The sequence below is a fragment of the Etheostoma cragini genome, chromosome 19 (genome assembly GCF_013103735.1).
Source record: "Etheostoma cragini isolate CJK2018 chromosome 19, CSU_Ecrag_1.0, whole genome shotgun sequence".
Classification (NCBI taxonomy): domain Eukaryota; kingdom Metazoa; phylum Chordata; class Actinopteri; order Perciformes; family Percidae; genus Etheostoma; species Etheostoma cragini.
The window spans coordinates 3950253-3967726 of NC_048425.1; the positions used below are offsets into that span (position 1 = coordinate 3950253).

General features: G+C 39.5%; 1 protein-coding gene across 4 annotated transcripts in view; it reads left to right on the forward strand.

Annotated features, from left to right (window-relative positions):
• Positions 1–757: 757 nt before the first annotated feature.
• si:dkey-172j4.3 (diacylglycerol kinase eta) overlaps positions 758–17474 on the forward strand; it is an 82544-nt gene continuing 65827 nt past the window's right edge. Inside the window, exons 1-4 of one of the 4 annotated variants that reach the window (XM_034857070.1) lie at positions 758–881; positions 8937–9132; positions 10224–10593; positions 11490–11594. In XM_034857070.1, coding sequence (XP_034712961.1) covers positions 10501–10593; positions 11490–11594 — 198 coding nt within the window. In that variant the 5' untranslated portion in view covers positions 758–881; positions 8937–9132; positions 10224–10500. Of the gene's footprint in view, positions 882–8826; positions 9133–10223; positions 10594–11489; positions 11595–17474 lie in introns of those variants that run through there. The other 3 variants (XM_034857069.1, XM_034857072.1, XM_034857071.1) reach the window with 3 other exon arrangements.

A 17474-nucleotide genomic window follows, 5' to 3' on the forward strand; every position in this document is an offset into this window, starting at 1 on the left:
AAATTGAGGTGTGTGTGTGTGTGTGTGTGTGTGTGTGTGTGTGTGTGTGTGTGTGTGTGTGTGTGTGTGTGTGTGTGTGTGTGTGTGTGTGTGTGTGTGTGTGTGTGTGTGTGTGTGTGTTTGTGTGTGTGTGTGTGAGTGAGTGAAACAGTGATGCAGTCGGACAGGCCGTTGTCACTGTGAGCAGCTTTGGGTTAGGACCCCACTGTGCCACACCACTGCTGTCTTAGAGACACACACCTGTCAGTCCACATTAATGTTAACATGGATGACTTGAGAGCCACACTGGGGTGTCATATATAAATAACACACTCTTCTTATTCAGAGAATGAACAACTTTGACGCTGATTGGAGAGGACTGCATGTGTGTGTGTGTGTGTGTGTGTGTGTTTGTGTGCGTGTGTGTGTGTCTCTCTCTCTCTCTCTCTCTTTCCTAAAAATCAGAACTACTTGTCAGTTGGCTCAAATGTGGGTTACTTGGGGTCTTCAGTCTGGCTAGTGCATGCCATGAATGTCCCGAAACAATCAAGCCTGCATTCAGTATTGACCAGAGCTATTTCTTTGCAATTAATCGATCACTCTCTTTACTGGCAATCAATTTGCCCAACAGGTAAACAAACAGTAGCTGCTATTATAATACATTACATCATTGATCTCTAAAGGTACCAGAGTTAAAGTCCCACTGTATCAGTCTGGTAATGCATATACTGCATCAGCAGAGATTAGATTATTAGATTCAACTTTATTGTCACACAACTGTTCTCTGTTCCGAGGTATCCCCTATTCCTGTCTTTCATTGCCTTAAATTGCTCCTGTGGTACCCAGGGTTGCTGGACCTTGGAGACAGATGGACTGCATTAGGGGTGACTATAAGGAAGGTGGTATTTACATGGGATTATGGGTAATGTTTCGGGCCATCCAGCTAATTTGTCTTCAATCACAACTGTAAAGTTAGTGTTGATTTAAAAAAGAAAGTAAAGAAAAAAGAAGTGAAGTGTTGATTGTTATTGTGGTTCCTAGAAGAACCCTGTTCTTATGGAGGGGGGGTTACAACTCCTCCCTTTTCTGCCTGCTCTTGGCTTCTCTGGTCTTCCTGGCTGAGCTGGCAGTTTGGTAGGGTTTGGTAGCTAATTGGTGGATATCTGGGTAGGCCTCAACTAAGACTATTTATGGAGGTCATGTCTCGTTGTTGTGTCTCTGCCTTCTCCTTCTCCTTCTCCTAGGCTGCACATCTCCTGGTTTGGGTTTGTTGTACCTCCTCTGTTGCAGTTGTCATTTATCCACACATCTTTCACTCAGCCACACACACTACTGATACCATTGATTCCACACATGTTTTGATTCTGTTGTAAATAGTTATTTTGTTTAGTTAACAATCAACAATTAATTGTGGATTTGTGAATTGTGGGTGGTGTGTGGCTGAGTGAAAGATGTGTGTAGATAAGTAACAACCGCAACAGAGGAGGTGAAACAAACCCAAACCAGGAGATGTGCAGCCTAGGAGAAGGCACACCGCTCCAGCTAAATTGGGATTTGTTCGAAATAAGTATTGTATGCCTAAAAATAAAAGTTCTCACTAAATGATATCATTGAGATTTCTATGAGAATATGACAGAAAAGCTGGATCCAAAATCATTAACTATTCACTGTATAAAATGATGAATTAACAACACATTGGACTTTATTCCCTGTTTTTAACGAGGGTTTCTTAAATTGACTTTAAAATTAATGGACAGGGCATCCGGTTTGGCGAGGTGTCTCAAACCTGCATTCTAGCTTAATTTCAATAGGGGGCGACACGTGTAGTTCTCAAAGACTTTCTGTAGAAGTCTATGAGAAAGTGACCCACTTCTCACTCCTCAGTAAACATTTTCATAATGAATTTGTAGTCTCAATCACTAGTTTTAAGTTTTTCTGTACACACACAAACACACACACACAAACACACATACACACACCTGCATGCACACCCCACTGTCCATGGTTACATAGCACAGATGCATCAGCCATACAGTACACCTACTGTGCAGCATGGAACTTGTATAACACACTAATCATCCACAGAAAATCCACAAAGCCGTTGGATTTATTAATATTCCATTATAAGTTCTGCTTTTCTCTGAACCGTGGGTGTTAAAGTATTCAAATGCTGAAATGTGTTTTTCTGTTATAAGAGAAGGACTTCTAGTTCATTTCTTTTTAGAAACAGGCTTCAAGGTTTTCCATCTGATTTTTGGCTGCAAGGATTTGCTCCTGTTTAACTTACACATGCTCTGTCCACTAATACTAATCCTACACAGTCTATGGTCCTCCGCTGCATGTGTTAACTCTCTTCCATCATTCATGCAGTATTGCACACGTTGACTTTATTGTCTCTTATGATCCAGTGCATAGTAGCACAATCTTAGCGGCACTGATGTCATATTTGTTAAATATCCTTTTAACACTTTGTGCACTATTCCATTTGCACAAACTGTAAACAGACTCTGTACTACACTCTGTATTTAAATGTGTTTTTAAGCTTTTTAATTCTGTCTTCCATCTCGCAAGTAACTTCAATTTCCATTGTGCATAAGCCTGCCATGTGCTATAGTGTAAATTTGCGTGCTTTTACTGTCTGGATGCTGATGGTTTAACCACTGACACATCTGATTGTTGAATGTCAGCTTGAAAGATTGCAGTTTACAGATACTGTCATAGTTTCACAGTGATATAAAGTTATCTTGATTTTTACAATAATACTAAGATCATACAAAAATTATTGATTAGATTTTTATTGTAAGGCTTTATGTATTATCAGACCATCTAACACGATTATGCTGCAATGACGTTAGTATTGTAAAAAGGAAAGCTGACGCACGTAGAGTAGAATGCAGGCAGAGCATGTGTGAGTTAGAAGTTGTCCTTTACTGCAAATGTAATGAATCTTTAGAGAAGAGATTGGGATGGACCGTCGTATTTATACTTTTCATATTTTATACTATTAATGCTGCTGACTGTGGGGCTCTGCTGCTCAGACTTTTTCTAAAACCATTCATTGTATCATTGGTTAATAAATTCCCCACTGCAGGTTCAGTAAACCACAACATCTCTTTGAGGTTAACGCCTCTGTGCTTATCTCACAACCACTGCAAGTACGTCTTCCAACTCCCGTTTCGGTACTCTCATGATTGGTTCCCTGTGGAGCTCTGGTTGTGGATAAAAAACACAGATTTGTTTTCTCACCAAAACACATTTTTTGAAATATGAATGTGTTAGTTTGTGCAACTTGGATGTTCAATGTTTTCTGAGCAAAACCTTAATCTTCTAACTTTTTGTTTTGCTTTTGGTTTCTTTTATCTAGTCCATGTACAGGACACAAACAAGTTTCTTGGCTCCCTTTGCAGACTTTGATTAGAAAGACATTTGTGATATGTTGAGGACAAACGTAACCCAGGACAAAATACATATCCCCTTAAACATAATTGAGAATGCATTTTCATTGTATGGGAATGTAATTTATACGAGACATGGTTATGTATAGATTAAGCTTTTTGTTAAAGTGTTTGGGGGGGGAGGCATTTTAGCCGGAGAGTGCCCTGCGGTGAAGACTGAGCCTCTATAGATGGGGCGCATGCTCAACCAGGTGAGCTACCCAGGCACCCCAGATATCGTATTTTTCTTACATTCTTCTTCCACGTAAAAACCTATCGTCTATTTTACCCACAATGCAACATGACCGCTGTATGGTCAGTGATCCAGGTGTGTTAGTGGCAATTTATCAAATTTTATGCAGCTTTCTCTGGCTTTCTTTAAATAACAGTACTCCAGTAGGATGATATATTGCTCTTGGTGTATGTGTGTGTGTGTGTGTGTGTGTGTAAGCTGTCAGTAGCAGCTCTGGGTTTGGGCTGCGTGTATACAGCCTGGTTGTAAAAGCTAACAGGATGTGTTGCTGTGGCCCTTTGAGGTTACCACCTGTTCACTCACTCCGTCTTGTGTTCTCATGGAAACCAATATGGTGAAGAGCCGGGCCCATCAAACACACAATGGCCTCTTTGTGTTTTCCACTTGTGTGCTTCTCTATACTGCGTTATGTCCATATCAAACTCGCTTAATAATCTTTTTTTTTTTTTAACCTCTAAATTGGCTCTGTGCACCGGCCTCCTTCTTCCTCCCTGAGTTCACCTGCAATATTCCATCAAAGCTCTTAAAGTTTGACGTGCAGTCCGGCACTCAAGGCTGTTCAAAGCAAGCCTCCTGCATTAGACTGCGCTTCAAATGGCAGATGAGTCAAATTTTACTCATCTACAGTATGTATCCCACAAAGGTATTTAAAGCTTCAAAAGATCGCAGAAGTGTGGAGGCACTCATTTTTCCCCCCTCTTTCTTTGTCTCTCTACATACAGTAACACCATTTCTGTTTCTTTTCTCTTTCTCTTTCTTTTTCCAGTATGTTTAATCACTCATGCTTTCTCCCCCTCTTCCTTGTTTTTGTCTTCGTTCTCCTCTTTTCTCTACATAGTAAGGACTATCTCACCGCAAGGTCCAATAAGTAGCTGTTCTTGAGCTTTCAATTAGGCTATACACATTCTTTGTCTCAATTTGGATACCTCTGTTAGTACCCTTCCATGTAGTACACGTGTACTTACTTGCATAACTGAGTTTTTTGACAGAGTAGAGTTCTCAAATTGCGCATCACTTACATTTTCTTTAAAAACAACTATATAGTGGTACTTTGTGGAAAGAAACACGTGTCTAATTTGTAAATTTTGGAGTTCCCAGAAACATCAGCAACCGCTGCAGCTTCCTACACTGCCATTTTAAAAACTACTCCTTTAACCCTTCAGTTGGTTATGTCCATTTTTCAATACAAAACCCCAAATTCTGGACTCTTCCAACGATAAAAATATAACAATATATTAAGATTGAATTGATCTAATAGCTAATGTATCTTCATGCTCAAATTGTTAAAATTGATTATACAGTACATTATAGAAAACACGTCATGTGTCATCAGGTCTTTAAATTTGAGCATTTCAATGCAAGAATGTTCAAATTCTTCTAAATAACTTCCTTACCTATATGATATTCAGGTTTTCGGCAAGGTTAACCAATAGAAAGATCTCACAAATCCCTTTCGTCACAGAGAGACATCATGACACCGAATAATTAAAGAATAATTGTCACCATCCTCTCCTTTAATCTTTCTCTCACCCTGACAGTTTGTCTCACACTTTCTCTCTCTCTCTTTCTCTTAACCCCATAGAAGTGTCTCTTTCCCCTTCTTTCTCGCGTGCTACTCCATAACTCTCTTTTTCCAACCCTCCTCCAATCCCATGCCTTATTAGCGTTACCGGTCTCATTATCCGCTCTCATTGATCAGACGGGAAGTTGCAGACTACGCTTAATAATTGATGCTCTTAAACAGCTTATCATTTGAGTTCACCCTTGCTTATGATGCCTCCAATAACTGGTCTTTCTTTTCATATCTCTTCCAGATTCTTTTTCTGCATGCTGTTCACTCCAAATGCCTTTTTTTTAATATGATTTATTTTAATGGACGAATAAATCACTAGGTGGCAGCATAGTAACACATGGTGCATACATTGACAGAGCAGGAGACCGGTAAATAAACTGCACAGACTGTATGTGGGGGGGGGGGGGGGGGGGGGGGGGGGGGGGGTAGCCGATAGTTAAAGTCCCAGTACTCAGTGTGACAGGCTTAATCCCCGATTAGTGGCAATGTGGAAGAATTGCTGAACTATTCATCTTTTCATTAATTGCCTCAGTTCCTCTAATTACTGGATCAATGAGCTCCAGGTCAATTCCCGATCAAATGAAATAATGTTCCCCTGACCCATTAGCGACCTTTGACGACCTTTTAAAAGCACATCGGTTCTATTGCCAAGGGGCACTTACTGAAGGCGTCATTTAGTCATCCTTTTTTGCATTCAAAAATGTTTTTTTAAATGTAATGTTGATCATTTTTTTTTATAATCAAAAGGAAAGAAAAGGGTCAATATCAAAAAGAATTCGGAAATATTAGCTGTACTTAGGCTATTATCAATGCAATTTCAGTTAGTTGATTGTTAGTTCAAATGAGCTGCTATTTTAACAGCCGCCTCAATATCTGGGCTTTGTTCTTTGTTATTTGGGATGGCTTGCAGTTGAATCCTCTCTCAACCTGAAGAAAAGTATACATGATTTAAAAAAAACAGAAAAACTTCAAAACTTCTTTTTTCTTTTTCTTTTTTGTCATTGTAAGATCCCCAAAACACTGCAACAACAGTTGCTTATTTAAAAAAACGTACATTATACCGTGTCTTTGCCTCAGTGAATTTGTCAGACTTTTTGGTAGTAAAATCCAAAAAGTGTTCTTTCATAAGAGTCAAGAATCGTGACTATAAACGAAAGGGCATAAGCGCAGTAACAATTGTATTTTGGGGTATTTCAAATACATCATTTTCATGCTTTTGTACAAAAAAGGAAATGCTGTTCATTTAAATTTCTGTTCATTTTAGCCAAAACCTATGGAATTAAAAATCTACCCAACATGTCACTAATAGAAAAAGAGATTAAATGATTGTGTGACTGTAAGGATAGTTTTTTGCACAAATAGCTGCTACCTGACATCTGTGAATGTACTTTAATTATTCCGTGTAGACTCATTTTAAGATGTGATGTACGCATTCCTCGTGTTGTTTCGGGCTGTGTGTGAGAGAGGTATCTGTGTAGGAGCTTGGTGAGGGTGTGGGTGGTGAGAACATGAATGTCATTAGTGGAATTAGAACTGGGATTCGGTATTTCCCATCTGATGAGTGTCACTAAGTTTGTCTGTGATACCGGCTGTGCGCCGCTTGGATGGGGAAGAGAGGGAATTTGACAACCTGTGAGAAGCTCTCCGGGAGAGCTTGTGGATCATTCACCATCTGTCAATTAAGTGTGTGTGTGTGTGTGTGTCTGTCTGTCTATGTGTCTTTTTTTTTTCTTTTCCAGGTTTGAGGAATATAACGTCATTTCTTTTGTTTAGAGGGGCAAAAGAAATGAAAGAACCACTTAACCTCTCGCTGATGTACAACAGTCATCTTGCAATTTAATAAAGAAAACAACTGTTAGAAATGTAACTTGTCGTGAGGAAATATGCTTTAAAATCTGTGTGCGGCATTAGAGCTGAATGAATAATCAATTAATAAAATTAAAAAAACAATACATGATTTATACTTTTATTGATCTGGGGGGGGCATTACGAGTTGTTCACTGTTGTTAGAACCATAGACCGTATTTTAACGGTCTATGGTTAGAACATACTACACACAGACCTGAAATACACACACACACACACACACACACACACACACAGACTAAGGTCTTCTACATGCACTAATGGAGAGCTGTCAGAGTGAGGGGGCTGTGGCTGCTGGACAGGTGCCCAGAGCAGTTGGGGGTTGGGTATTTGAGTTCATTGAGCTATTTTTCAAGCAAAAATGCAAAATATTTAGAGTCCAGCTTTTTTTTGGGGAGGATTTGTTGCTGTTCCCTGTCTAACATCTTTTTATATCATTGTTTTTATAAGAAACAAAGTTACCTGAAGACATAATTTTGAATTCTGGGTAACCAGGATGACATTTTTCCAAACATAATTGACATTTGATGGGCAATGTAACAAGAAAATAATCAACAAAATACTTGAAAAATAACATTTAGATGCCGCCTTATATATGTCATTTTTTACAAAGTGTATTTATGTGACCTATGGTCATCTTCCTCCCTCCCTCCCTGTACTCCATCCCTTAGCTCATCCTTCACACCGTTGTCAAGGGCAACAAAAGGAAAAAGAGACAAATACAGTAACACTATCACCTGATCGGTGGGGGAATCCAGCAGGTGTGTGTGTGCACGCCTGTTATTGTGCACGTGTCTGCCTTTTCCATGCCGTGGGCCGACAGATACGACTTCACAGAGGACACACAAATACAGGTGGAGGAGAGACACACACACACACACACAGTGTAAACAAAGTGACTGTTGGCAGGCTCACAGCTAATTCAGCATGAATATTTAATCAACTGTAAACAAATTACTATTGCACTGAGAGGTGCCAGTGTGTGCGCGCGCTATGTTAGTGCATACGTCTGCCTTGTTTCTGTGTCAGTGTGCACTCTCTTCCTCCTTTATTAATGTGGACGTCTCTTTCCCTGTCCAACAGAGCTCTATCCTTCTGTTAGATGTGGGCTTTCCCTAACATCTTCTGGTACAGTTAACGAGCTATAATCTGAGGAAAAATCAATCTACAGGTGATGATTTAAGAGTGCAGAAGTACAGATTCATAAGTATAAAAACAAGCTTTGAGATCATGCCTGGACAAAAGTTTGTAATGTGATATCATATCGCCTGCAAGAGGAATGTTGTGTCACTAGATTTGAGCCTGCAGCAGGGCTTTGTCTACATCCCTATTATACAAACTATTAAAAGCCATCAGATTTGAATCCCATCCTTATTTCCAATGGGCCCTTAAGATGTTTGATTCATTTAAAAGTGTTTTGTGGCCTGTGATCCCAAACTCAATCTTATTTGAATTCTTCCCAAAAAGTTAGTTCTACAAATGTAAAATATAACTGACCAGATTCAGTCAACAATAACAAGATATACAACAACAACAACAATATAGAATTCTGACATTTTTCTCAGAATTCTGACTTTAAACTCAGGAGTTTTACATGTGGCCCTAATCCTTTTCCGTCTGTCTGTGTGACACATTAACATATTAGCATCTTGGTGCTCATATAGGCCTGTGTGTGTCTCTCGCGCTCTCTTGCGCGCGCGTTATTTGCTCTCCGTTTAACCTCGGAAAAGCGATTCGAGGCGACTCAATACGTCCGCTTTCAAATCTCTCTGTCTCTCTTCGCCCCTGCTCCCTCCCTCCCTCCCTCCCTTCTTCTTTCTACCTGATTCAGATCCGCTCCGACGCTATGCGTATGACCGCGTCTCTCTGCAAGGCGAGCACTACCGGAGAGACCCGCACTGCTGCTGCTGACCGCGAGCACCTAAACGCCGGCTGACGAGCGACCCAGGCCGGGCAACAGGAGCGGGAAACGCCGCCGCAGATTAACCTCCGGCGGAGGAGAAGGTGGACGAAATTAACGTACGAAGGTAAATACTAGCCACATTTCATCGAGACATAAGAGCACACAGAGGGTGTATTTATGCAGAGGAGGTGGCCGTGCGGTAGCGGTGGCCGTCCAGGTCACTGATAAATGTTTTTGACAGCTGAGCCGACTGAGCGCATTTGACGAATATGCACGAGTTACATTTTACATTGAGATTTATTTTGCCGCCGTACAGTAGCTATAACAGCGAATGGACGGAATGGATGATCAAGCTGGCTGAAGCGCACGACAGCCTGTTGTACATCGGTTTCTCTTTAGAATTATTTTTTTTCGACCTAATAGCCACACAAACATAATTCAACATAGTGACAACCTATCTGTGCATGCAGTGTTTTTTTGTTTTTTTTTAAATATGGTTTGTTTTCAACATTCAGTGTTCAAGTTTGGTGTCAACGGGGGCGGCAGTGAAGTGAGATGCAGACAGGTTTTTGAATAACGTGTCCACATCGTAATCAAGGAAACGGACACACACACGTGCGCGCCCGCCTGCACACATGTTCAACCTACACATAGACACTTTTTGAGTGTATTAGTACTACTGCATGCTCAGTCAAGTAATATATCAAAGAGTGCATGCAGAGATAGTCCTATATCTGGCGTTATTGCATGTGAAATGTCTGTAATGAGCACGATGATCCTCATCGTTACCATCATCCTTCCACTGTATTTGACCTTGTCACCATCGTGTTTCCCATTCATCTTTACCACCATCATCATTATCATCTTCACCATGGTTTTGGCTATGTTTTTGTCAGGTGACTACTGTGCTCCATTTAACAACACACAGGACTGAACAGTAAAACCTTTAAGTGTTTTCTCACAAGCCCAGGAAGAAGTAAAACAGGAAGCGAGAAAGAGAAGTACCCTTTATTGTCTCCCTGAACTGAACTGAACTGAACTGAACTGAAAGATTGCGATGGAGGAAGAGAAATTAATAATATTAGTAGACAAAGAGTTGGAAAAGTTGTTTTATATGTTCTTAACTTCCAGTGAGGGAGCTGGCAATCCCCCGCTCCCCCCTCCCCCAACTAAAAAAAGTTTATTATTAATTATTCATTCCTTCATCTTTTCCAGAGTTGGCCCTGGATAGAGAGATTGGCAAGAGGACGAGTGTCCCAGAGCCTGCTGTCCCATTCATCATCCTCTCCTGTCTTCCTCCTCCTAGCCAAGCTTTAACCTCGCCAAACTCCACTCTTTCATCTCTTCTTCCTGTCTTTTATTCCTCCTCCTCTGCAACTGGCAAACATTTCATTTACACTTGTGCCTTCTGTCTTTCTCGCTGTCCTTTTCTTTCCCCATCTTCCATCGATTCATCCCTCTCTCTTCCTTTGCTGTCGACTGGGAGCTCGTCATGGCCTCTAAACTGAACCCCAATGTCCTGTATGTGGCGGAGCATGGCGAGTCTCTGGGCTCACCCCAAGCGGACTCTGAAAACACTCACATTGTAAGTACGGCTCAATCTACGTTTACAGCTGATTTAAAATAGGGCTAATATGCAATGTGGGGCTGCAGTAGGTGTGAATACTCTATGGTGCAATTGACACTTCTAAAAAATGCATGTTAACTGCACAACGTATACCCTGCAGAATCAGAAAAAAATCCTTCATGCTTAATAAAATCACTTTTGTTGCATTGTTTAGGAGCTTAATTTGACCTGAAGTCTAAGGAGAGTGGTAGCAAACTGAAGACTTGTTTATTTCTATTCCTATTTATTGATATAATTTTATTTTAATAATTTTATTATTTAGAAATCTATATCTTCAACACATGTGGCCTAATTAATATAATAAATTAATTTAGTAAGAGTCCGTTTGAGTTTTTGACTATTTTTTCACTCCCACATGTGCATGTTCTTACATTTAAACTCAACTTATCCTGCAGCTGAAATAAGACACGTACTGTAAAGCCCTTATCGGATGTCAGCTGCTAAAACATTTTAAGTTATTATAAGTTATTTAAAAATGCATTTGAAATAAAAATGGCTTGATCTTGAGCAGCATCTTAACATGGGACATCTAACTCTACAGTATACGAGTGATGAATCAAAACGTAACCCATGGATGCAGATCACTAAACCGATGAAGCTGGTTAAATTGCTCACAGTCATCTGAATGGCAGCCCATCAAGCCAATAACATGCAGTTGTAACATGGAGAGTGTGTGCAACAAAAATCAATCATTTTTTAAAAGTAGGACATTTCAGTCACTGGTGTCCTCTCTTTGAGTTTCTGGGTAGCAAAGCACTCAAAACTCAGTAAATGTTTGTTTTAAATTTCGCCATTTGTTGTATTCTAGTAATAAGTGGCATTTATCCAACATCAGTTTTCATCTCTTCTTCCAGACTGGAGAAGCTGGAGAAGAGTCATCAGACAGCGACGGGGAACAAGAAGAGACGTCGCACAAGTTGATCCGCAAAGTGTCGACCTCGGGACAGATAAGGGCCAAGGTAGGAAAAGACAGAGTCACTGTGTGTGTGTGTGTGTGTGTGTGTGTGTGTGTGTGGGAGGGAGGGATAAAGAGCCCCAGCAGAAATTGTATTTGTTATACAGGTTCCCCGGTGAAGTGTCCTGTCATATCAGGACATCTTTCACTCTTTATGCATATTCTATTATAGATGATGGTTTTCAGCATATTTTTCATATTTTGGGAGATATATATATATATATATATATATATATATATATATATATATATATATATATATATATATATATATATATATATATATATATATATATATATATATATATATATATTTAAAGCTTCATACATATTAAAACAGGAATTCTTCAAGGTGAAAGCCAACATTAGCAAACCAGGGAGTGCTATTACTGTCACTTAGTTTGGGAAAGTCATGGAAAAGTCATGGAATTTTTCATCAGGGCTACTCTGGGAACCCTGATTAAAGATTTGAGCTGCTCATTTATTTAAGAGGTAATATTAAGATTTAAACATCTCACCAAAGAATGAATGCGTGCATGTGGGTTTTTGACACTTTCATGCCTTTCTCCCTTTAATGTGAAGCATTCTGCTTCTGTCTTGTTTTCGGCATCAGTTGAAGTGTCTTTTTTGTGTTCAGTAGTCCCTTTCTCTCTCTAGTCTAACTTTATCAACACATACATCAGACATTTACCTTATCTGACGTGTCTGTGTCTGCTGAGGTCAACTGACTTCCTGCTCAGGCCTTGCTCACTTCCTGCTGCTTTGTTTTCTTACTGCCACTTCGATGACAAGTTATGTTTTACATCTCTGATTGGCAATCTGATGTATCACACAGTAACGGCTCTCTCTCTCTCTTTCTCTCTTTTCGGACTTGTGATAGCTGCTTATTGACCTTCTGCATTGTGTTTACAGGAAGATATTGATGGTTTGATATTAGCTTCTTACTGGAAAATACACTCACAAACACACCCAAACACACAAATCTGACTAATTAATTATTGATGAACTAATATCTGCTATGAAAAAAAGCTTTATTTTCACTGCAAACACACGGATGACAACTGTCCAAATTAATATTTGGACAGTGTGTGTGTGTGTGTGTGTGTGTGTGTGTGTGTGTGTGTGTGTGTGTGTGTGTGTGTGTGTGTGTGTGTGTGTGTGTGTGTGTTAAAATCGTTATTACCAGCGTTGACTGTTAACTGTAAATCGTGCACCGATCAATAGGAAACACAGGATACCCGGCAACCCCTGTTGTCATGGGGACGGCATCCCATAATGCCACGTTTGTTCCTGGAGCAGATAATGGTATTGGATATCAGTCTGGTATTGATTGGCTAATCTCATCGGACACCGCTTTAATGTGACGTTGAGGGCGATGTGCACGCCCGTATAAGGGCATAGGAACACCATAGAGGGTTGCCATGGTTTCAAGGTTTCGGGGAAAGAGATTTGTAGATAAATCTTTGACCACATAGTAATATTAGTAGTAGCATAAACAATGTAATAACTATACCTTTTTTGTTTATTTCAAGTCACCCAGTAGATTAACATGATTTAAAAAAAAAAAACTTTGTATAACAAATGTACTGTTATAATTTTTTTAAACTGTGTTATCCTCCAAAAAAAAATTGATAGACAATAATGGATTTATCAAAATTAATAGAAAGTATTTTTTTTTTAAATCGGAGTGTACAATTTTTTTTTTAATTCAGAGTCCCAGTAGCTACAAATTTCACACACAACATACACATACATCATAACAGGATGTTAAAAAAACAAATATCAAACAAGTCTGTGTGTGTGTATATATGTATACATACATACATACATACATACATACGTATGCTGATTTTGTGCGTTTGTCCACTGACGAAAAAATGATCAATCTATAATTTTAATGCTTGATTTATTTGAGCAATGAGTGACAGAATAACAACAAGAAAAGCGCATGCCAAAAATGTTTTAATGTTCAAAACGCATTTTAATGTGGGAAATAAGTATTTGACTCCTTCTCAATCAGAAAGATTTCTGGCTCCCAGGTGTCTTTTATACAGGTAACGAGCAGAGAATAAGAGCACACTCTTAAAGGGAGTGCCTAATCTCCGCTTGTTACCTGTATAAAAGACACAGAAGCAATCAATCAATCCTATTCCAAACTCTCCACCGTGGCCAAGACCAGAAAGCTCTCCAAGGATGTCAGGGACAAGACTGCAGACTTACACAAGTCTGGAATGGACTACAAGACCATTGCCAAGCAGCTTGCTGAGAAGGTGATAACAGTTGTTGCGATTACTCGCGAATGGAAGAAACACAAAATAAATTTTCTCTCCCTCGGCCTGGGGCTCCATGCAAGATCTCACCTCGCCGAGCTGCAATGATCATGAGAACAGTGAGGAATCAGCCCAGAACAACACGGGAGGATCTTGTCAATGATCTCAAGGCAGCTAGGACCATAGTCACCAAGAAAACAATTGGTTACACACTACACCGTGAATGACTGAAATCCTGCGGTGCCCGCAAGGTCCCCCTGCTCAAGAAAGCACATATGCATGCCCGTCTGAAGTTTGTCAATGAACATCTGAGTGATTCAGAGGACAACTGGGTGAAAGTGTTGTGGTCAGATGAGACCAAAATGGAACTCTTTGGCATCAACTCAACTCGCCATGTTTGGAGGAGGAGGAATGCTGCCTATGACCCCAAGAGCACCATCCCATTTTTCAGTCCCGTCTGAAGACCCATCTTTTCTGTTCTGCCTATCCTTAGTTTTATTTATTTATTTTTTTTTAATTTTTTTTATTTGTTTTTTATTTTATTTATTTTTATTTATTTTTTTAATAACTGTCCCTACTCTGTTAAGCGGCTTTGAGCTCGGGAAAAGCGCTATACAAATTCAATTTATTATTATTATTATCCCCACCGTCAAACACGGGGGTGGAAACGGTATGCTTTGGGGGGTTTTCTGTTAAAGGGACAGGACAACTTAAACCGCATCAAAGGGACGATTGACGGGGCCATGTACCGTCAAATCTTGGGTGAGAACCTCCTTCCCTCAACCAGGGCATTGAAAATGGGTCGTGGATGGGTATTCCAGCAGGACAGTGAGCCAAAACACACGGCAAAGGCAACAAAGGAGTGGCTCAAGAAGAAGCACATTAAGGTCCAGGAGTGGCCCAGCCAGTCTCCGGACCTTAAACCCATAGAAAATCTGTGGAGCAATCTGAAGGTTCCAGTTGCCAAACGTCAGCCTCAAAACTTTAATGTCTTGGAGAAGATCTGCAAAGAGGAGTGGGAAAAAGTCCCTCTTGAGATGTGTGCAAACCTGGTGGCCAACTACAAGAAACGTCAGACCTCTGTGATTTGACACCAAGTACTAACTCATGTTTTGCAGAGGGGTTAAATACATATTTCCCTCATTAAAATGCAAATCAATTTATAACATTTTTGACAAGCGTTTTTTCTGGATTGTTTTGTTATTCTTTCTCTCACTGTTCAAATAAAGCTACCATTAAAATGATAGATTGATCATTTCTTTGTCAGTGGGCAAATGTACAAAATCAGCAGGGGACCAAATACTTCTCCCCTCACTGTATATACATGGGAAAAGTCATTCACAGTATTTACATACTGTGAATCGTTTTTTAATCGAGTACCGTTTTGAATCAAAAATTGATATTGAATCAAATTGCGAGCATAAAAATTGGAATCGAATCATGTTGTTTTCTGAATCCTACACCCCTATAAAAAAATTGTTATAACACTAAATTATGTATATAGCTTTTTGTAAAATAACAAAAGGGAACATTTTAAACATAGGTTATTTTTTTTTCTAGACATTTTTAACAAAATCAGTTTACACTAAATATATGTATTGTGACATCTTTAACAGAAAGTTTACAATTGTATTTTATCTATGGCTTGTTGAAAATGACGCAAAATTTCGCAATAAATTGATTTATTTTTATCTCTACAAAAAGTACAGCTGACGTCAAACATGACACAAAACCATAACTGCCATCCTATGTTATGTAGGATTTGGAAATATATTTCTGAAGCATTTTTTTGGCTTTACAGAATACTGTATATGAAGAGAACAGATCAGTCTGGAAATGTGGTAGGAAAGTTTGTATAAAATAAGAATTCAGTCCTCTGTTTCATTGCCAGGAAGTCATCATGTAGCTCTTTTCCCCATTGGCCAAAAGATGCTGCTGCTTGTGGTTGCTAAGGATCATTCGCCATCTGTCAATTAAATTTGACTGTGTGCGTGTTGATTAGACTGTGTACTTTCAGTCATGTGCCTTAGATTAAGCTAGTCATCGACTCCAGGATTACGCTGTATTGACAACAATGGCCTGAGAAGATTAGTGTGTTTGTGCATCCATTTCTTTGTTTGGGTACATGTGGGTGAGCGCGTTGCTGTATTGATGTGTGTATGAGAGTGTATTTTGGGTTCATTAATATGTCCCCACAGTGCCCTCCCTCATTTTGGCCCCCGCCTGTTGCCGTTCATGATTTTGCAGCAGTCTGTTGGCACACTTGTTAATAAGGTGCTAATTTTTAACAAGTGTGACATGACATCCTGACACCGTTGGATTAATTCATTCCCTCGGCCATAAATCCCTAAACAGTTGAACAGATGCAATGATAGCCCTTGGTAGACAAGGCGTTTCATTTCTATGTCACTCTGTAGACGCTTGTGTTGGCTGTGATTAAATATCTTTGGGTTTAGATACAAGCCTTTGATCCCGGGGCATCAGCAGGGCAACATATCTCGCTGAAGTCACTCCTCCTAGTTAATTATTTTAGAGAGAATAATAGCCAGGATTCCAGACTAAATATGTATTCATTTTTGTTTTTGAGTGGATTTCTTGATGCATATGTACATGAAACTTGCTGGATTTTGTTTGCTGTGTCATCCTTCAGGATATGACATTAAAACCCCCTACCCTGGCAGGTGTATGTGGTAGGGCACTGCTCATACCGTGCAAGTTTTGTTGCTGCCTTTTTGTTATCATAGTGAAAGGGACCTTGGAAATTTGCTAATTGCCTGAAAACGTCAGCCTGCACACTCCACTGACTGAATTGGATGTTTAGATGATGGCGATTAATTTGCTGTACGTGTGTGTTCTTGTTTTTTTGTTATCTTTTGTGAGAATTAGTTTGAGTTGTTGACCTGAGGTCTTAAACTGTGTAGGACTTGTTTCTTATAGTCTTGCACTAGCTTGTTGGTGCAGAGTAGTGTAAGAACTTAACCCAACCCATCCTGCAGGGAAAATAAGACACATATTATACTCCTTATGTTTCATTTTTGATGTAGTGGCCTCTGTGTCAAGACGTGTACCTCGTAAACAGCAGTGTCTCCAGTTTAAGTCTTTGTTGCAGGTCATATCCTTTCTGTCCCCACATTTCCTGTCAGCCTCACAACTGCATTTTGTTGATTTATTAGATCAATTGAAGGCACAAAAGCCTCATTAAATAAATGTGTGTATTTAAAGAAGTGCACGTTAAGATTTTCTGTTCTTTGACTATTTAAAATAAAAAAATAGAGCAACAGATTTAAGAGTAGCAGCAAAAATGCCAATGTTCACAGATCAATTTTCAGATTACAATAAAGAAGTCAGTTTCTAATTCAGTCATTCATTTTTTAACCAACTACATGACTAATCTAAGAAGTGAGATAGAAGAACTGTATTCAGTACCCTACTGTTTACTGTAATGTCTAAGCCTGAAATCTGTAGTCTGCACTCATCTCATGGGCCTGTTCTTTTGTAACAGTGTAGTATCTATATTAAGGAAATGGGAGGATAGAATGACAAGTCTATGTATTTTTTTGCCAACACATGCCCATTGCCTTGAATCCAAAGAACATCTAACAATGAATTGGATT